The 22,012-nt window shown below is 40.4% G+C and overlaps 1 protein-coding gene across 1 annotated transcript in view; it reads right to left on the bottom strand.

The window, feature by feature from the left end:
- The window catches only part of TLN2 (talin 2), a 523,010-nt gene that overhangs the window by 201,558 nt on the left and 299,440 nt on the right, over positions 1-22,012 (bottom strand). Inside the window, 7 exon segments of the mRNA XM_030188409.1 lie at positions 5,776-5,865; positions 7,723-7,816; positions 11,313-11,452; positions 15,131-15,328; positions 19,218-19,337; positions 19,775-19,983; positions 21,646-21,748. Of these exon segments, the coding sequence (XP_030044269.1) occupies positions 5,776-5,865; positions 7,723-7,816; positions 11,313-11,452; positions 15,131-15,328; positions 19,218-19,337; positions 19,775-19,983; positions 21,646-21,748 (954 nt within the window).

Raw genomic sequence — 22,012 nt, forward strand, 5'->3', positions numbered from 1 at the left:
TCAGTTACTCACAGGTAATAGTTAGAAAAACGCCTGCACAAATAAATGTGCTTTCAATAGCTTCTTAAACTGGCAATCACCTATGCACAATCATAAAACCCTAGGTTGTGTGTTCCATATCCATGGACCAGCCACAGAAAATTCAGCACCTCAAATCTCAGCATAACGCACATCTTGAGGGCCTTGAATCAACAAGAGTATAGCTGTCTGAGATTGTAACTGCTGAAGTGGGCAAGAAAGTATCAACGTCTGAAGCAAATACCAAGCAGCCACTGCATAGAGGGCCTGGTGAATCAAAGACAATACCTTAAACCGTACCCTGAACCAAACAGACAACCAATGTAACTAATTCAGCACAGGGATAATATGGAAATATAGATGCATCTTTAACCACTCTATAGAAGCAGCATTCTGGATGACCTGCAATGCCCAACACCTAGAGTCTATAATCCCCAGGTATAGGGCATTATAATAGTGCACCCTAGATAAAATCAAACTTTGGACAATCATCCTAAAATCATTTCCAAACATAGGCTTCAAATCTACTCAATAAACACAAATGAAAAAGAATGACTGTACTTGAGCCCTCCAGGGACAGAAAAATAACCAGTGTATCTGAATGTAACTCACCTTAAGCTACTACACAAAAAGGTGTGAGCAAAATACAAATAAATACATACATACATACATACCTGAATGACCTGATCTTGCATAGTCAACTGAGAATCAATTGACTCCTAAAGATTTTATCACACGTTTCACTGGTAGCTCGACAGTACCAATTTTCATACATTCAGGCCAAACAAATCCTCATAATTCCCCACTATCATAACCTTGATATTCAAAACCATTCTATTCACATTCATCCAGGCAGTCATCGCATCCATACATGCATTCAACCAAGTGGTTAAACTTCTAACCCACTGTCTACAGAAAAGAAAAAACTTCACGTCATAAGCATAAAGGTGATAATGAACATCTAATGTTTTAAACACTGAACCCAATGATGCTGTGTATATATCTTTTAAAAAGCGCCAATCCCTTAGGTACACTTTTTTTTTAAAACCAAAACCATCTGAGAGATCATTCCACCAATTTTCACTTACATAGATCGCCCAGATAAATAAGACAGAAGCCAATCATATACTTCATCCTGCAGAACACACCGATGTGATTTCAACATCAACAATCAGTATCAACTGCATCAAATGCAGAGGACCCGTCTAAGGTCACAAAACAAAATTTCCACATCTCATCCCTACCCTGTCTCAACATGTCCATTGTAGATATTTAGTGCATTTGATATACCACCGAGGCATTCACATAGGCATACAGCAGTTAACAAGTACATTTTTCTATACAGGTACTAGTACTGTCCCTAATGGGCTCACAGTCTAAGTAGTATATATTGTACCTGGGGCAATAGAGGGCTAATTGACTTACCTTGGGGTCACATGGAGATGCAGAGGGAATTGAACCCAGTTCCTCAAGATCTCAACTCACTACAGACCGTTGGGCAGCAGTGGGAATCAAACCCGGTTCCCCAGGTCCGCAATCCACTGCACTAACCATTAAACCACTCCTCAATGCAATGAAAAGCATGAGAACTGTATTAATGTTTATCCAAAAACTGGATTCAATCAACAAATTCCACAAATAGAGACACCACCACCTTTCCATTAACTCGCTATCATAGGGAGCACAGAAATAGGCCTGTATTTCCCTAATATTACAAGATCCAAGCTATCATGCTTTTACAGTGGTTTCACTGTAGCATGTTTACACAATTCTGGTTAGTTTCCCAAACTCATCGTTAACACTGCTGCCACCCTCTCTGACAATTGGTGTACCACTGCTGAAGAACAAGGATCCAAAAAAGAACTGGTTGGAGTAATCTTGCTCAAAATATAACAAACCTCCTCTTCTGTCACCAAACGAAACAGACTACTCCATCCCTACCACCTCATTCTCTATAGGCACATCAACCATTCCTTTATTGCCCAACAACTTCCCCAAAACTTCTATCTTACTCTCCAAACACTCAAGAAAATCATCCGCATTTGGCCCCAAACATTAGAATCATTATACCCGTTCACCAAAAATGTAACTGTCTGAAACAACTCTTTTGGCCTACTGAATGCGCATTGTATATGGCTCCTATAACATTTATTATTCCATAACTCTGTATGTAAATCCTTGGAATGCCGATGACCTGCCCATACCCTTTCCTTGGACACAACCCCTTAGGAGTTGCAAAATGAGATGAATTAGGTGCACAGAGCAGACATGTGTAACTAGTAATTAGTGTCAATTTGTGCTTAAATCCAATTATTCATTGTTATCACCAATTTATCCAACTGCTTCATGCGCATATCTGCAATCTGTGCCCACAATTGCTTTGGGTGACCTGTACAGAATTTGGGGGAATGTGTCTATCCAGGAATGCATCTGAAAATATTCCCAGCAATGTCCTTTAATGACCTGTGATAGCCAAAGAAAAACAATGTGGAGATACCCACTTCTGTGCCATCAGACAATTCGTCTGCCTACACTGCTGCTGTTGCCCAAAAATTTGAACCTGAAAGTACTGGAAAACACACGGTGTGGATAAGAGTTCCCATGCACAACAGAGAAGATATTGTAAACCGCATTGAGCCTGCCATGAGTGGGAAAGCGCGGGGTACAAATGTAACAAAAAAACCCCCAATAACTCATCAATATCAGCATATTTCTGAGAAGCAACATCCTCATGGGCAGAATGACGCCTTTTTGGTTAGAGGAAGGGCAAACATCAATCTCACCCCAACTTTACCCTTAAGGTTCTTGGCTGCCAATGTCTTGTGAGACAAATTGTTGGTTGGGTCATGGGACCACTGGCCCAACCTGTTCTCTGCTACCCATGGCTCAATGTTGATGGCTATCTTGGCTGTGTAGCTATTATGTTTAAATGTTCGGGAGAGGATAAAGAAGCCTCTTTCATGAAAAACACATCTATTTCAAAAGTACAATGAAATCTAACTGCTCCCCACCCCGGCCATAACAATCCTTAAGGTACAGTACAGTCTCGCTTATCCGACCTTCGCTGATCTGACCAGCATATCCGACAAACATCTGGTGATGTCATGCAGCTTCTCTTTCCGTTTTCTGAACCAGGGACCCTACTTTCATCACCATTGGGAGTCAGAACCCTGCTTTTGCATTTTCTGAGGGGTTACCGTTGTTTTCTGTATAATCCAACTTTTATTTATCTAACAATGAGTCGGTCCCATTTAGGTCAGATAATTGAGTCTTTACTGTACTTTGTTTAGACACATAGTATCTCTCACCAGCCATACAAGCAGAAATATGTTCTGTAATTGTGGTACAATGAGTCTTTGACAAGTTTGATATGCCCATTTACAAAGGAAGTACGAAGCTTAATACAACCCTGTTCTAAAAAAAACACCAGCCACACACATGCGTGAAAGCTCTGGCTGACATGATTTTCAAGTGTTTGCTAGGTCTAAGTTTTTATTACTAATTGATGAAATTAGGCAATTTTTTTCTGAAACATGGACCATGTCAAGTCTGTCTGTTTTTTAAATAAATATCAAGTGTGTTTGGCTTGGCCTCCATCCCTTCTCTACTCCTTCAGTGTTCCTAGCTCTTTCATAGGGAACTTCTCCTTGCTTTGTCAGGTGTTGACGTTTGAGAAGCTCCCATGACAACAGACCTGTCAAAATCTGCAGCCTATTTAATCATGCTCATGTACAGCTCTCTCAACACATCTCATAATCATACCCCAAACCTATGAGCACCTACTTAACTAACCAGTACTTGCCAGTGTTAATTGGCAGGAAAATGAACAACAGACATGCCAACCTTTCTAAAAAGCCACCTGCTATCCAAAATGTTCAGCATATAAATGCTTTTATTATAAAAACAAAATGGAGATGCTCCACCAAGATGGCTGCCTAGAGGTTTACTGCTAAGGACGAACGCCGAGGTTCTCTCCAGGTCAGGACCGCGTGGCTCTCCCGAGCCCTGTGAAAAATGGGGAAACGGAGAGGCAAAGTGCGAGAGGTTCCCGCTCTCGGCGCTGGGTCTGACCCTTGACGGCAAGCAACTTTGGAGCAGTTCAGCGTCTCGACCGCTCCCAGGCAAACTTCCTCTCCTACTATCGGAGCTGACGCGACGGCGTTGGACAGCAGTGTCGACGGGGTCTCCTTGAGCCCCGTCCAGCGAGCGGCCCCCCCCCCGCAGCCAGGAGGAAGAGGAGCGGAGGCTGGGCCTGAAACACTGAACCCACGAGGGACTGTTGTTTTTCAGGGAGGGAGCCAGCCCACACCAGTGGAGTTGCAAGGTGCAGTGACTTCAGGAAGTTGTATTCCTTGATATTACCACCTCAAACTGTGAGTACCCTGAACCAAATCCTTAGCACTCCTACTTCTGGCTCTAGTTCGGGTAAAGTGGAAAAGCCGGCCGTTGTGACCTTAGAGTCACTCTGGGACCTAACATACACACTACATACTTCTCTTTTAAAATCGGTTGGGAAAAATGAGGAGTATATAAAAATGTTATCAGAGGCTGCCCTATTACAAGCTCAAACGGCTACCCAAACTTCTTCTAAAATAAATCAATTGGAAGAGAAAGTGCAAATATTGGAAACAATGGGACAAGTTACAACAAGAGACTGGAACTATACTTTCCAGCGATTAAAATATTTGGAAAACCAAGTAAGGAAACTGAACTTGAGATTAACTAATTTTCCAAGATCCCCATTAATATCTCCAATAGATATGGTTAAAAAGTATTTAATTGAAATATTGGAAATGCCAAGTGAATCACTTCCTCCTATTGTACGTGCGCAATATTTGCAAGCTAACAAAAAGAAAGATGGAGAAATTTCACATGCACAAGTAGGAGAAGCTATGAACTTGACAGCATTTCTAGAATCGTCGTTGGAAATCATTACTCAGAGAACCACAGTGGTGGTCACATTTGCGCTTGAAATGGACAGAGATGCTGTTTTGAAACTTTCCTTTAGACATTTGGACTCTCAATTTTTGGGCTCAAAAGTCAGAATTTACCCCGATTTATCTAGAGAAACTCAGAAAAGGCGCAGGGCTTTCCTGGCCTTTCGAGCCAGGACTCTGGCTCTTGGAGCGAGTTTTATTTTGAAATTTCCTTGTATCTGTCGTATTTTGTATCAGTCTAAACAATTTCAGGTTTTTGAGCCCAAACAGTTAGAGGAATTTTTCTTAAGCAGAGAAGAAATAGTGGTAACAGTAGGGTAACTGACGTGCACTGTTAAGATAGGCTTGAAAGGAATTGCTGGGAAGCAGTAAACTATTATTTTCTTGTTTCCTCAAATATGTATTTGATGATAATAATTTCTTATATCTTGGATACTATTTCCAAACTTTATGGACGAAAGTGTTGTTAACTTATTTCATTTAATGTCTGTATATGACATAATTTAAAATTACTGTAATAATGTGATTTTTTTTTCTTTTTTCAATCTTCTCTATTTTGGAGTTGTACAAATATGAAAAATGCAATAAAAAAAAACAAAAAAAAAAACAAAACAAAATGGAAACTGCCTATGAAGGTCTCTTTTGTGTTCCCCATTTGACACTGTGCATGTTCAATTACTGGCATTTGCCAATCAATGAGTAGACATTGCCCACCTCACACTGAAATGTTGAAATACTAGCATTTGACAGAGGACTTGTCAGTTTTCCTGCAAATATTCCATGGCTTTATATAGCCCTTTAAATGTTTAAGATGGCTTACCTTGGAGTTTTCCATGACGCTCTCAATACAGTCAAAGTATGAGAGGTCACTAACTGGTTCATTTGGATTCTCCAGCATCCCTTTAACAGTCTGAAATAAATGAATATGGACAAATAATTCAAAACGCGGCCTATGTAGGGAGCCATTTTCAGAAAGATAGTGTAGCTGCAAAGTCCATGGCAGTTTTCTTTTAAACCTGTTCCTGGGGTCTTATGGATGTTATACCTTCTTAGTCTGTGTGTGGGAAAAACAATGCTGAAAATGTACATAGATTTGAAAAGCCAATCTATATTGTTTCTTTGCTACCCTCCTCCCTGCCCCCGGGAATGCCTCTCCTCAATCCAGCTACAAGTACATGTGAAGTGGAAGCCTACATGCACTTTTACCTAGGTAGAGGAAAGAAATTTTTAACCAGGGTAATTTACCCAGGTAGTTTGAAACTTGCCCTCTTAATATCTACCTGTCACTATGGTACATGTGGCCTGCAGGCAGTCCTCAGACAGATGCTATGGTGTTTTATAATTCTGTGCCATGCCACATTCATGGACTGGATTCTGTTGCAGTCTGATCCCATTTGACTAATGAATACAGTGATTACATAAGGTAAAGGTTATCAATAGAAATCAAACAAAATAAAACATGGAAAAGAAAATAAGATGATATCTTTTTATTGGACATAACTTAATACATTTCTTGATTAGCTTTCGAAGGTTGCCCTTCTTCGTCAGATCGGAAATAAGCAAATGTGGTAGCAGATAGTATATATAAGTGAAACATCCAAGCATTACTTATTTTCTTTTCCATGTTTTATTTTGTTTGATTTCTATTGATAACCTTAAGAGTGGACTAACACGGCTACCACACCTCTCTACTTAATAAGGTAAAGGGAAAGGGTCAGGGATTTGATATACTGCCTTTCTGTGGTACAACCAAAGCAGTTTACATTTATTATTTATATATAGGTACTTTTTGTACCTGGGGCAATAGAAGGTTAAGTGACTTTCTCAGGGTCACAAGGAGCTGCAGTGGGAATCAAACCCAGTTCCCCAGGTTCTCAGCTCACTTCACTAACCATTAGGCTACTCTTCCACCCAACATTTGAATGCTACAAGAATTATTTGATAATTCATATTTTTGCATTCCTTCACTTTTCCAGAGTGATCTACGTAGAACTGGAGGAGTCTGGGTGGGGCAGTTTATGTTTATATTTATTGTGTTGTAGAAGAAGCAGAATAAGAAAAAGGAGAAGAGGCAGCAAAGAGTTAGGAAGAAACTACACAGCTGATATGACTTTGGACTTGCAGTGTTGACAAACAGGCTAATGAACAAAATGTGCCAGTTCAGGGTTTTATGCTAAATGATACCAGTGGCTGTACACAGTCTTGCCCAATTAGCATACATCCAAAATCGGCACTAAACGCAATTCTATAAAGAGTGGGGCTTTCTATTAGGCAGGTGTGGGAAACTGCTAAATTCTTAAAAGGTGCTGGTTTCCTTAAGAGATGGCCCAGAAGTATCGTGCCACGGCTGGACGGCTTGATGGACTAAAGCTGCTTACAAGGTGGTGTGCAAGAAGTGGTAATCCTTTACCATGGTGTCAGCGACCTGTGATACTAAGTAAGATACCACAGCTTGGTGACTCCAAAGGAAATCAAGGTGTGATAAAAGGCTGATAACCTCCCCACCCCCTGCATTGAACAAAGCAAACCCAAATTTTAGCCGATTTCTCTAGAAGACACTGACATCAGTGTGAGCTAAGTGCATTATTTCTCACCATATCTAAAAAAGAAAGAAAAGGAGGGGAGGGGGCTAGTGGTTAATTAAAATGAATGTAGAACCCACATGTACAATAAGAAAAGTTAAAAGGAAGAAATGTTCGGAATGAAAGGCAAGAGAACCCAGAAGAGCTCCAGCAGAAATCAAGATGGGATGCAACTGATACTGTACCTCTAGCTCCCTTAATGCATTGTCACATTCCTTCTGTCCTGGTGCTTGCTGGGTACACAGGGTGATGAGCTGATTAATGCTCTCAGTCACAGCTCTAAAAAGAAACAATACGGTAAATCTTTTGCAAGCGGATTTTTTTCATTCTTAATTCATGACAGCTCATTTTACAGTATCCTTCTTGTTGTTTCAGTATTCAGGGTCTACAATGCCACATCCTACCGACATAAGCAGACTCAAGTCGAAGTTCTGAACACTGACTAAAATAGCAGCATGTATTGGTGGCTTTCGGAAATACACTGCTAAGCAGCAAAGTTAACTGCTAATTTTAAGTGATTAACTTTGCTTGGACATTCAGCTGCAGCTAACATCTGGCTTCATACTTGGCCAATTAGACCTGAACATGTTAACTAGCTAAATTTGAAAACCCTGTCTGGCTCCATTTCTGCATACAGTGATTCTATGTGGACAGAATTTAGCTGGGACAGAGGAATTAATTTTTAACTAGTTAGAGAAGTGATTCCAAAACCTGTCCTAGGTTCCCACAGGACAGATTTGGGAATCACCGAGTTAGAGTAACATGATTAAAAGCCAATTTTAACCACACGGTCTTTTCAATATCTACCTCAACTATTTATTTTGATGTATGTGTCATCCATCTTAAACAGCTTTGGTGGGTGTGCAGTACCATAAACAAGAAAATTTCATGCAGGTAATCTGATCTTCCTGGAGATTAGATTATGGGCCCTGTTTACTAAGCTGCACTATAGGCGCACTTAAGTTTTTAGCACGCACTAAAAATTAGCAAGTGCTAATGCTAGAGACACCCATAGGAATATATGGGTCTCTAGCATTTAGCGTGCGCTAAAACGCTAACGCACCTTAGTAAACAGGGCCCTAAATATTTAAAAAAAAACAACCTGTTTCAGCTGGGGAGACAAAGTGCAAATGGATACGACATTTGAAACAATTTTCCAGTAACAGAAAGACGTTTCAAAGAGCATTTTTGAGGTGCACCAGTAGGAGAGGAACCTAGATCACTTAGGTAAAGCCTCTCATCGTTTGACAAATATAGTTAATTCTTACCTTTTCAGTAGTAGCTCAAAGTGACTTACATTCAGGTACCTCTATATCTCAGGAGAGCTTACAATCTGAGTTTGGACCTGAAGTAATGGGGGCAAAGTGACTTTCTCAAGATCATGAGGAGAATTAGTGGAGTTGAACCCGTGGCCTCCCTGGTTCTCAACCTGCTGCTCTAACCACTGGGTTACTCCATTTTGTACAAATGTGATCTTTTCCTCTTGAATAACAGAAATGATTTCTTCATCTTCACCAGCAAGCCTTTGTAGGATTCCAATCACCAAACTTTCAATTCTGAGGAAGTGATTCCACCACTGAACCTAGCCCTAAAAATGTTCTAATTAAGATTTTCCTATTAAATTAGATTTGAAAACATTTTCTGTGGATCTATGTAGCAAATACTCACAACAACACTTATAAAATTCTCTTCCAGGTTTAAAAACCACAAATTTATAACTTGATGCCTTGCTAAACGCATACCCTCACCACAAATCAGGCTGATACTCTCAAAAAGCTTGAATCCTGAAAAATTAACAGTTCCCAATGTGTTCAAGAAAAGGTACAGGTATTCTGTTTGTTACTCTACCAGCCTGAAATAGGAAATGTCACCGCTTTCTGATTAATTTAAACAATTTAATTTTAGAACAAAACCCCCCTCTACTGTTTGAGCTGTTTTTCATTTTGTCATCAGACCACAATCTCAGTCAATGAAATGTGTTGCCATTTTATAAACTTGTGTTGCCTAATTAACGATATACACCCTGACCTGGACTATCTTCCATCCTCCCAAGACCTTTACAGACCTTAACCATGATGCCCGGGGGTCCAAAGAAGAGCAGGAGCCATCACAAGTTGCTCCTGTCGGCTCCAGATTTTTAAATGGTGCCAGCTGACCCTTGATGTCATCATTTTGAAATATGTCTGGATTTCAAAATTCGCCAGCCAGAAGCTGGAGGGCGGGCTTTTAAAACCAGGTGGTGCAGAGTTTGGTTGCAGTGTGCATTGATGTACAACAGCACGTGCTTAAAAAAAAAAAAGAACTAAACCAAAAAAGCCACATATACCCCTAGTTAAAATACGAGAACACCTTAAAAATTAGCTCAAGATTACAATGCAAACTGTTTCTGCTGCTGGCAAGAGAACTGTGCCTGCTCTAGTAAACAGGGAGGATAATTCTGAAACTTGTCGAGCAAGCTATGTGCTTAACTTAAACCCATTTTCTAAAGGAAGTACATGTATATTTGAAAACTGCATGCACACATTGATATGTCATTTAGTTAGCACAAATATTTCAAGAAAAGTTCCATGCATACTTTTGGAAATTCAGAAGCACACAAGTCAATTCAGACTCTGCCCCCTACTTGTCATGGGTAAAAGCATTAGACTTGTGCTTTCACTAACATATACACTAGGCGATTCTCCTCTATATTACGCAAGTAAATAGCTTTTAAAAGTACCCCCTAAACCTGCTAACCTGTGGACTTAGCCACCAAGGGAATCATGGGCATAATTTCAGAGCAAATTGTGAAAATATGGTGGATCACAGTTCAATCTGCCACTTTTCAAAGCACCACAGTGAATGGTGAACAGGGAACAGAAAAAGTATCAGCATATAATAATAATTGTAAAACACCTTGGTTGTACCACAGAAAAATAATATATATAATCCATGACCCTCCCCCCATTTCCCTTCACAATTAACTGGGGCTCTTTTCTTTCTACTTTATATCCCCCCCCCCCACCCCACAACCAAACCTATTCTGGACATTGCACTGACAGTCCAGAGCTCAGACCATGCATCAGAACTCCTTCTGGAAACCTACAATTGTGTATCTCCAATCTGGCCACTAGATATCACCCTTAAAATAAGGACCATAACTGTACCTCCTCCCCCATTGGAAGCATCCCCAAGCCCCTGCTGACCTGGAGGTCCTTCTAAATGGCATTACAAAGAATGTGCCTCCTGAGTCATCAAGTCAGTCTTAAAAAATAAAAAGGTCATTCTAACCAGAGAGGTATATCTTCACATCCCACAACAGAGACATGGAAGGAATATAAGCTTTATATTTTCATAGTTTTAGTAGCCAAGATATGATTTCAAGGGAACCATATATCCAGTCATAGGTAGGTAATATACTGGGAGGAAAAAAGAACAGAGTTTGGAGGTACTTGCTTGGGGACAGATTCTTTTGGCACACAAATTAAGAAGTTTCCAAAATTAAACAGAATTTAAAAGCTGCAACTGTGTTTCTCAAGTTCAAAACCTGTTTTGCTTTTATATCCCAAATGTGCTATAAGCATGGTAGACCATCTCTTTATTCTTCCTAAAGAATAAACGCAAGTCACCTGCAGTTTCCAGTCCTGCCAGGCGCAGCATAGTTCACTGTTTGCACACACATTCAGCATTTCTTAAGGCAAATCATGTCCACAATACAAAGAACAGAAAAGATAACGGGACATGGAAGACAACACCAAGGCCTGTAAAACTCCAACCAGGCATCTCAGGTCCTTACCTGGCTGCAGCTGCTAGGAGATTCTTGGCATTGGGAGCTCCAGGATCAACAGAAAGGGACTTGGCTGCCAACAGCAGCTTGCTGGATGCCATTGAGATGGTTTTTAAATTCCCCACGACTTGCATCTGGTCCTCTTTAGTCTGAGATATCACACAGTGACACAGATAGAGTTATTTTAAAAGGGTACTCAAGCTCTGCACAAACAGCATTTTAAAATACACACTCACTTGCCTCAAAATAATTTCTTCCTAGGTAAGAGATCACTGATCTGTACGTCTCCTCACTGCATACTCCCCACGTTTCCTACTCTTTCAATACCAATACGAAAAAATCTTGGAAAATTACTGACTAATGAATTTAGTTTCCAGCAGCAGCAGTGTCCTTAAAGAAGTGGAAGGGGGATATAATCTAATTTCTGAACAATGGTTTTGTTGTCAAATCACTTTGTGCTGGAGGATGTCATCTCTGCCTGGCACAACTATCAAACTTGCACCATTGGGCTCGTGCCGTTTAGATCACATGAGCTGGCTAATTATTCAAAAATGAATGGATTGCAAACACCTCTACACATGCTTGTCCAGAAGAGGCAGGATGTTTGTCACTAAGAATGTTTGCACACAAAACCAACCAGAGGACTCTCAAACACAGAGGTAATTTTAGAAGCACACACGTAAATGGTGAAATCACAAAGCTGCTATTAAAACGCTTTACAATGTGGTAAAAGCAGTTAGCTTAGCAAGATAAAAAAAAAAGGTTTGGCCAAGTTCTTACAAGAAAAGTCCATAAGCCGTTATTAAGATGGACTTGGGAAAATCCATTGCTTGTTTCTAAGATAAGCAGCAAAAAATCTGTTTTACTCTTTTGAGATCTCACCAGGAACTACCTGTGGCCTGGACTGGCCATTGTTGGAAACAGGATAGTGGGCTTGATGGACTTTCGGTCTGTCCCAGAATGGCAATGTTTATGTTCATAACACAAGTACATGGCCAGGATACAGATTAAACAGGCCACAATTTATAAGTACATTTTCAATTTCATAGTTGGCTTGGAAGAACACATAGATTTCATAAAAGTGCTCGTTTCAGCCAGGGCTGTATATGAGGAATTAGAAGATTTATATATCTTAACCTCCTTTTTTTAAATATTTTGACTTCAAAGTTTAATAAAGAAAATCCTTTTGAGACTTTGCTGATTAATTTGCACTATTAACATGTACATGTTTTTGGAATCAGACTGCCATAAGTACCAACACAACATGGAACTTCAAAAATGCTTATTTCCGCATATAATTTCCAGCACTGCAGAGGGATGCTGCTCTTTTGCTCTATGTGTATTTTTCTAAAATCACTGCTCCTACTGTACGTGCCAACATCCTTCAATGTATTTACAAACAGCTCTGCTTGGACACAGATTTCAAGGGGTATGGTTTGGGTGAGTCAAAAATTAAACACACAGGTCCCATAATACAATGGGTATATGTAGTTTATTAATTGGCTGTGCTGGCTTTCGCACTTCCTCCAAGGCATGCACAAGTGCCAGCTACCTGATCGTTTGGATCTGGAGTCACTGCAAGTAATTCAGGAAGAAACTGTGCTATCCTCTGTGGTGTCTACCACCATGATCAGTCCAACTAATTATACCTAACTAGGCGACTGACTAAAGCAGCAGCTGCGGGGGGGGGGGGGGGGGGGGGGGGGGGTGAAGAAAAGAGAAGCTGCAGTGAAACAAAACAATAGATGATCCTGACAGCCACAAAGACTCCTGTAACCATCAAAGCATACTTTTACCTGCAGGATGAGTGGGCAATTTTAACCCATTTCTCTGGGTAAATGGCTTTTGGAAATTGCCCTCATTATCTGTGTGTATGTGATACAAATATCAAGGAGGTTTAATATTTAAAAGTTTGTCATCGCGGGGGGGTGGGGGGATGGGGGGAAGCAAAGTAAGGGGCTGACAGTTAATTGCAAGGGGGGGGGGGGGGGGGAAGAGGTAAGACTGAAGGTTCACCTACAGCGCTCAATGCTTTTGTACCAGCCCTGTCCACCACCACCTCACAAATTCAGAATTATTTTCCTTGGCTTCTTAACCTGCTCCTCTTGTACGTCCATCTTTTTAAAATGGCACATACACACGTAAGTGCTACCCAGGCAAGTGCTGGGCAGACACTTGCACCTTGCAAAATCGGTAGAAACTGAATATCACACCATTCAGTCCTTATTTAAAAAAACGTGGTCTATGGTGAAAGAGGTGTACGATACCAAATATGATGAATCTGTAGCACAGAAGACTCATCAGTGCTGTGTTTCGGCACTAAGCTTGTGTCAGAAGCACAAAACCACAGTGATAAGTCTGATGGCCATGTTGGTTGGGCTTGAAATAAACATATGCTCAGTGGTGTACCAAGGGTGGGGTGGTGAGACTGTACGCCCCAGGTGAGTGCTTCAAGGGGGTGCAGGGAGCAGCTGCACAGCTGTCGGCTCCACTGGTTCCCTGCTCCCTCTGACATTACCTTCCTGTTCAGGGGCAGAAAACCAGCGGAGCTGACAGCCTTGCAACTGCTCCCTGCACCCCCAGGAGGTGATGCACCAGGAAGGGTGCGCAGCGGCGATCTGCCCCTGGTGGCAGCCGACATAGGAACAGCACTGCATATGCTAAAGTGATTTTGCGACACGGACATATTTTTTCCCACTCTCTTGCGAGGCAATTACCTTGATGTTTATTTCAAACCCAACAACACCACCATTTCGGCTCATCAGTTATCAGTGTGGTTTTGTACCACTGACTCTTGACACAGGCTTAGTGGCAAAACACGTTGGCGTTGAGTTTCCTGTGCCACAGATTGATGGCATTTGGTATTATACACCATTTCGCCACTACATATTTTAATAAAGACCAAAAGGTGTGATATATAGTCTCTCCATCATCTGTTTTTCCTCGCTTTTTATCCACGTTTTGTCATTGTGGGAACCATATCCTTCTTTTGTTTGTCTACATAGATGTAAGCACTTAACTGTGTAAAGCTCTGAGTGATGCTGCTATTTTTCTGTATGTTTAGGCTTGTAAGCTGGATGTTCCAGCTGTATGTACTAGTAAATACACATGTACCTGGTCACATCCTTACATGTTTTTTGTAAACTACTGGGGGAAATGTCCTGACCCAGACATCTCATTTCCCATTTATAGTCTCTGTGTAAAAGGGGCTTTATGTTTTCAGCTGAAACTTTACCTATACTTAGGATTAAAAACTATGCTCTTAAATTTAGGTCTGTCATTCATTTGGCATATATTTAAGTGTTTAGTGCTCACTTTATAGGCTCCTAAATTTAAGAGCCTAGTGAAATTAGGTGCATAAATTTAGGAACCCAGCCCTAGTAAATTTTCAGAGGCCAATTAAAAAACCTAACTCTCAAAGTTAGGAACCTAACGTTGAATGCTGGCATCTAGAGTTTTACTCACAAGTCATACACAGTCTTTTTTTTTCTCTCTGTATCAATACACAATATCAAAGTAGTTCCAATGTTCTTGGGGTCCCTAACATATCACCCATAAAAATCCACTTAACCTTGAGACTGGTTCAAACACTCAAAGTGATGTATATCCTCTTCTGTAGTGTGGAAGCTGAGTCAGAGATGTTTCTTGTTTGAACACTTTTCCTTTATCAGTGAGGAAAAAGGTCTGCTGCAATACACCCTTCCCTACTCTAGTCACTACATAGATTAAATAAAAGACATAAATCAATTGGTTTTTTTCCCTATGGTACACTACCATCAAATTACAAATGCAAGCAGTGAGCCAAAAAAATGCATCTTTGAACTCACCTGTGCCTGTCCAGCCATTTCAACACCAGCATCCAAAAACTCATCAAAATCTTCACTGAATTTTCCAGAAGCAGTTGCCAATTCCCCACTCTGGCTGCGGGAAGAATGAACTACTTCTCCAGCAGACTGGTTCAGGTCTGCTGCAGCCTGGTTGAGTTCACTCTGGGCTTCCTGGAAAGGCTTTGTACTTGGAGGCAACTTCAAGAGATCAGACAGATGACCATCACAGTTAATTAAGAAGTAATTGCTCCTGTTATAGAAACTTAATTGTACATAAATAAATCTTGAAACTTAGTTTATAAGTAACATTGCTGAAGGAAGCAACTGGGAATCTGGAAATACTCTTAAAATTTTGTGTTTTGGGGGTGTTATGGGTGATAAGCCTTAGATAAGAATGTAAATATCATTGGTCTCGTTATCGTGTAGGAAGTCTGCGATGGGTGTTCATGTTTGCGCTAGATTTGTTCTTGTTTATTATTTTTTGTTCAAAATATTTGGCAAGCTCCTTTGCAGTTGGTGGTGTTTCGTTTGATTCTAGCATGTTTTGGGTTTTCAGTAGGCTATTCATAAGTTTGAATATTTTTTCGAATTGTATCTGTTCATGGTTCATGTATGCACTGTAGTTATTCCGCTTTCGCTTTCCTTATTTTGTTGTTGTATATTCTTATGGCTCTCCTTCATATGGGTTTATTTGTTTGTTTTTGCTCCATTTTCTTTCTAGTTTCCTATATAGTTTTTTTCATTTGTAGTAACTTATCATTAAACCAGGGTCGTGGTTGTTTTTTGTTTTTGTTTTGTAGTGCTATTTTGTTCAATGTGTTTTCACTTACTATGTCCCAATTTCTCATGAAGTGGATGTTGTTTGGTGGTATATTACTGTGTTTATCCAACACAGTTGTCCAGAAGGTTTGATTGTTCACCTTTCCTCTGGTTGTGAAGGTTTGTGGTAAACTAGGTTTTCTTTTCATTCTGTTCTTTGCTCGTTCGCTGTTCTCTCTCTTCTGCTGCCACCGGTGTTCTACTGCTGCTTCCGTTTCTCACTGGTGCCGCATCTGTGGGCAACCGATTTTTCCCTCGTGCTGTTTGCCTCTCTGGCGCACCAGTCCACCTATCCTCTTGGTGCAATTGGGCTCGTTGCCCTTGTTGTGACTTTTTCCAGGGGGGCCCTTCTTGCTTCCAACATCCCACTAAGTGGTCCTCCAGCCAGTTCCGGTTGTGGCAGCCAGGCCTTGGGTCAAGGGTAAGCGTCATTCATGGATTCCATCAATACAGCAAGGGGATAATTTTATATAGAGCTACAAACTGGGCACCAGTTATGTACATACGTTACAAGAATTTTCACAGAGAACAGGCGTATTTGTTTTCTCTCTTTTGAAAGTACTCTGACTACAGAAAGAACACATCTGCTATTTAGCACACCCCAATTCCCCAGCTTATCTATGCAAATAAAGTGCATATATAAATGCTAACCCCCCTCCCCATCCTCAATCACAGGAACCCCTTAAGGTCAGATACAGGGCTGCATGTGCATGAGTATATGTGCATACGTTTATTTATTTATTACATTTGTACCACGCGCTTTCCCACACATGGCAGGCTCAATGCGGCTTACATAGCAACAATATAAATAATTACAATGTCGTAAGAAAAATATACAGTTTGTTGTAAACACAAAACTAATGGGGTTAACGGAAAGTAAGTTAAACATAGGAGGAATTGGGTTCAGAAGGAAATGAGCGTTGGGAGTTAGGCATAGAAAGATGGAAAGGAATGGATATGGGGTAGCAAAAAGGATAATAGGGAACATGGTCAGAAAATAACTATTGTCAATAAGAATCATATGGGCAAGTTTTGGTTAGGTTGGATCGTTAGGGTAGGCTATCGTGAAGAGATGGGTCTTCAGTGCTTTTCTGAAGGGCAGAAGGTCGTTTACATGTGTGTAGTCCATACAATAAAGCAAATAGTTTTAGCTATGCATAAAAAAGTCAGAGCAGCAACTGCTAAATGAGGAACCCGTGGAAATGATGGAAATAGACTTACAGACAATTCTGAAAGGGACCTAGCTGAAGAACATTGAACTAGATGTGTGTCTGCTGCTCTTTCACAGACAACAATTACAGAAAAAAGTACATATACATGTGTAGGGTGGGGTAGGAGATAAGTTGAATGTTGAGGGAAGAGAAAGATAACATGACTGAAAAAGTTATTAAAATGTGAGATGTAGGCCTGAGTTACTAAAGGCTGGTTATAAGTTAATGTACACTAAAAAGTGGGCTAGTCATGAACAATTTAGCATGGATTTTGTCTATGAACGTGCACAGAAAGAGTTAGCATGCAGAAACATACAACTAATGCAAACAGAATAATAATGAGCTCCTGAGCTCTAATCCTAATCACCTAGGGTCCTGTTTACTAAGCCGCGCTAGTGGCACGTTAACGTTTTTAGCGTGCACTAAGCATTAGCATGCACTAACCGCGTACATGCCTATAATATTCCTATAGGTGTCTACATAGTTAGCACATGCTAAAAAACGCTAGTGCCCTTTAGTAAACAGTGCCCCAAGCGATGTGTGCCATCTAGTAGCAGTATAAGAAGCTGTTAAGTTCCACAAACATTTACCACCACTTTGGTGGTAAATATTTATATTCTGGCATGCAAACACAGGAGTGGGCTATTTATTGACTAATTAAGATTTGTTAACCACCTTTATGAAGAGATTCACCTAAGGTAGTGCCCTTGGGGCATCCCTTCAACCAAAGTAGTACTTTCCACCAATTGAAGCAAAGCCATTAAGGTTTAAAATAAAAGAAATTCAATAAGCAAACAAAAAAAACCTCCTTCATCTCTTTCATAATGGTGATTTTAGTCAGGTATCTTAACTGAAATTTTCAGTTAAAGCTAACCAGCTACATTTTCTGCAGCAAAATTCTCCTGTATTCTAGCCAGACAAATTATCCTAGCTAGATTTAAGTCAGGAACATTTCCATTCTGTGTAAACTGGTAACTTAAATGATTAGTGCTAAAAATTCATATTAAACAGCTATACATAGTAACATAGTAGATGACGGCAGAAAAAGACCTGCACGGTCCATCCAGTCTGCCCAACAAAATAAACTCACATGTGTATACCTTACCTTGATTTGTACCTGCCTTTTTCAGGGCACAGACCGTACAAGTCTGCCCAGCAGTATTTCCTGCCTCCCAACCACCAGTCCCGCCTCCCATCTCCGGCTCTGGCACAGACCGTATAAGTCTGCCCTCCACTACCCTCGCCTCCCAAGTACCAACCTCTCTTCCAGCTATATTGTCCCAAACTTAGCCATTCCTTTGTTCCCAAACCTTTTTTTTAACCCATTAAATGTGTGTGTCTTGAGCATCTGGCCAATTAAATTGAGTCTGGTGCTCAAATGTTGATATGCATTGTCATGCAAGCAGTCCTAGGTTAGCCGGGCTTCCTCCAGAGGCAATATTCACAGCTCTTGGGGGTGAGGGTGGAGGTGAGGTCTTGTTTATTGCTTAAAGGTGGCACCTAGTGGTTTAATTCAGGGACCACAATTGCCAGGTTCTGGAAGGAGTGCTGGTGGATGGCTAGCAGGCAATGATCAACTGTGGGATTATCAGATCAAGTGTGTTGGGTGGAGATATTTGTAAACTAATGTTTTCATAGCTGACTCACAGCCCTGGCTCCAACTAAGCTGAAAGTATGAAATAGCAGAAAGAAACCACTTGGATCAAAACAAAAAACAACAAAAAAAGACATTCAGAGCAGAGGGGGATTTTAAGATGTTCAGAGCAGAGGGGGATTTTAACCTTTTTAATTACTTCAGTTAGTCAATTTGACAATCCATCCCTTAGTGATAGCATACTATATGGGAGATTCAGTGACTCAGCTCTTAAAATATTAAGCTACTAGAGCAAAGGTCAGTCAAAATGAATTCAATTATAAAGAATGTTCATATTTGCATAAGAAACAGATCTCCCCCTCCCCGTGATTCACTATTATGGACCATGGAAATCACTGTCAGAAATGAGAACTGAACTTAACTTTAAATCCAGTTAAAAAAAAAAAAGTAATGTCTAGTTTACCGAGTCAATAAGAAGTTTCTTGCTGGATTCACCAATGCTCTTCAGGGCCATGTCCACGTCCTTTTGTCCAGGCAAACAGTTCACACAGTTATTCAAAGAGTGAGAAACTGCTTTGGCCACCTCAAAATACAAAAGGAAATACAGGAATAAAGAATGATGGAAAGGGGATCTCGGATTTTTTTTTTTTTTTAAATATAGCAGGATTAGCAATAGCTCTGTCTATTTCTTTCCTGTCCTGTTACAAAAATGGTCTCTCAACAGCAGTCTCACCAAGCCTCATTTATACATCGCACATCTGCATTAAGTGTGGGTACGAAGAAGAAAAAACAAAGCTTTGGACATGTGGAAACCTAAATGCTCAGAAACAGAGTGGCGAACATCGATCCAATCTCTGTTTTTTACACGCTGTCCTTTTAGATGTCCACAAAACCCTTAGGCAATAAAAACAAAAATCATCATCATGCAGCTGTTAGAGAAATAACAAGTGCTAGAGCTAAACACCACTCCACAACCTTATACATGCAATTTTTTCCATTCACCAGAGCTTGCCTTATTACCTGTGCTAGTCGTTGCTGACTCTCTGCATCACCTGGAGCAGCTAGTGCTTGCTTGGATTCCTGAATTAGCATGGCTGACCCATCCATCACATCTCGCGCAGAGTCTAACATTGCACTTGCTGCCTGCGGATCGCTGGTGGATGCTGCAACTCCTCGGGCCGCCTGTGCTAAAGTCTTCAGAGCTTGAGCAGTCTCTCTTGCTGCAACACCTAACAGAAAAATTACCACATGTCCCAGTCAGTGATCTCTCTGTAACCCTTCAGGAATGTCCAGTTATCACAGGATAGTACTGATTTTAATAAAGTAGTATTTTCTCTGACAGACGCTATTCTATACTATTCCTTAAAACATTACATTTCATTAATTTTTTTAAAGTTTTGTTTCGGGGCAAAGACACAGACCCCCAAATTCTATAAAGCTGGAGGCCCAACTTTTTGCTTAGACACAAAATTGTGTGCACAATTTATAGAATAAGGTCCATTACTTCAATAACTGTCTGTTAATTGGCGTTAACAGTCAATTGGCAGTGATTGGCCTTTATTAGTGCTAATTGGCACCAATCAGTAGTTCTATGCACAAGTTCCCTTGGTTGCTATACTATAAGGGAAAGGGAATGGGACTTGATATACCACCTTTCTGTGGTTTTTGCAACTACATTCAAAGCGGTTTACAGAGTATATACAGGAACTTATTTGTACCTGGGGCAATGGAGGGTTAAGTGACCTGCCATTGTCACAAGGAGCTGCAGTAGTAATCGAACCCAGTTCCCCAGGATCAAAGTTCGCTGCACTAACCACTAGGCTACCACTCTACTCTTGTTGCATGCAACTTCAAGGGAGGCATAGGAGAGACACAGGCAAGTCTAGGGTGTGTCATCAGGCAGTTAGGCACACATGTTATAAAATACTATCATTGATGTGCCCAACTCTCTATAGTTGGGTGTGAGCATTTACATCAGTCTTTGAACTGGTGTTAACTGCTCGCACCTAACATAAGGCATGCAGATGTGGGGCTCAGGCTAGCATTCTGTAACACCAGTTCCATGCAGAACTGCCATTACAGAATTTGTGCTTAGCATGCATCATTCCAGAGCCTAAATTTCAGCGCCATTCCTTGAATTTCCCACAGAGTTTGAACTCATTGTGATGAATACAAACTATTTTTCAATCAAGCTTGCGCAGGTGTATTCTTGGTGACACGGGAAAAACTGAAATTTCAACTTTTAGTGAATGCACACCACTTATATTCAAAACCATTATCCAGATAAATGGCTTAACCACTGCTATCCTTGGCATTAAAGAAACTTTTTTTTTCTGGATGTACAAAATTAGCACAAAAATGACTGGGCATAGTCAATTGCCTTACAAATTCCATGTAGAATAAATACTTTGCTTGTTAACCAGAATATATGTCAGGATCATAATCACTCAAGTATGCCATTGATAAAACCAGATCTGTTCAAAACTCACAGAAATGAAGGCCAAAGAAAGCAGCTCAGCTCCTGTCCAACCCAACTATGAAGGCCAAAGAAAGAAAGTGCCTCAATTCCTCTCTTGATTTCATTTAATTGATGTACCAAACCAAACCAACGAAGGACAATAAAGCACATAGCAACCCTTCCACTTTGGGCCTGTGATTCCAGGCTTGTTTTATGATGGCATCATATATCAAAACAAAAAATTAAGAATACACTAAATTGCACCATTACAAAATCAAGAAAATAAGACTAATAGTCAATTAGAATAACTGGGACACACAATCATTTTGAGAAAAGACAAAATTAAGGAGTGAGGTAAAACATGAATTGTTTTTTCCTTAAGCTATCTTTTTGAATTGGCATGCTGTTCCCAGCAATAGTTACGAAGTTGTACCTGTGTAATGTTCATTGCCTTGGGCTGCACAAGTCAGAAGCTGGGCCATAGATGAACCAACAGCTTTGGAGGTACTTCCTAGATCCTGAGCACACTTTTCCAGCTGTGAAAATATACAGTACAAAGGTCAGCTGTAAGTTGCCCACAAAAATTACACATGTTTACATTAAGGAAGTATCTGTCACCCCAGATACCATTTCATAATATCTGGATCATTACATAATAAACGCACACAAAGCACCACATGCAATATCTTTTGTAGAAGGAAATCAAATTCTAAGCTCTGATCTTGCTGACCATTTTTATACGAAGTAGGATAAGAACCTCATTGTGTTTCTATTATAACTACAAAAGACCAGAAAGTAAG

This window comes from Microcaecilia unicolor, chromosome 1 (genome assembly GCF_901765095.1).
Source record: "Microcaecilia unicolor chromosome 1, aMicUni1.1, whole genome shotgun sequence".
In the NCBI taxonomy this organism is placed as follows: domain Eukaryota; kingdom Metazoa; phylum Chordata; class Amphibia; order Gymnophiona; family Siphonopidae; genus Microcaecilia; species Microcaecilia unicolor.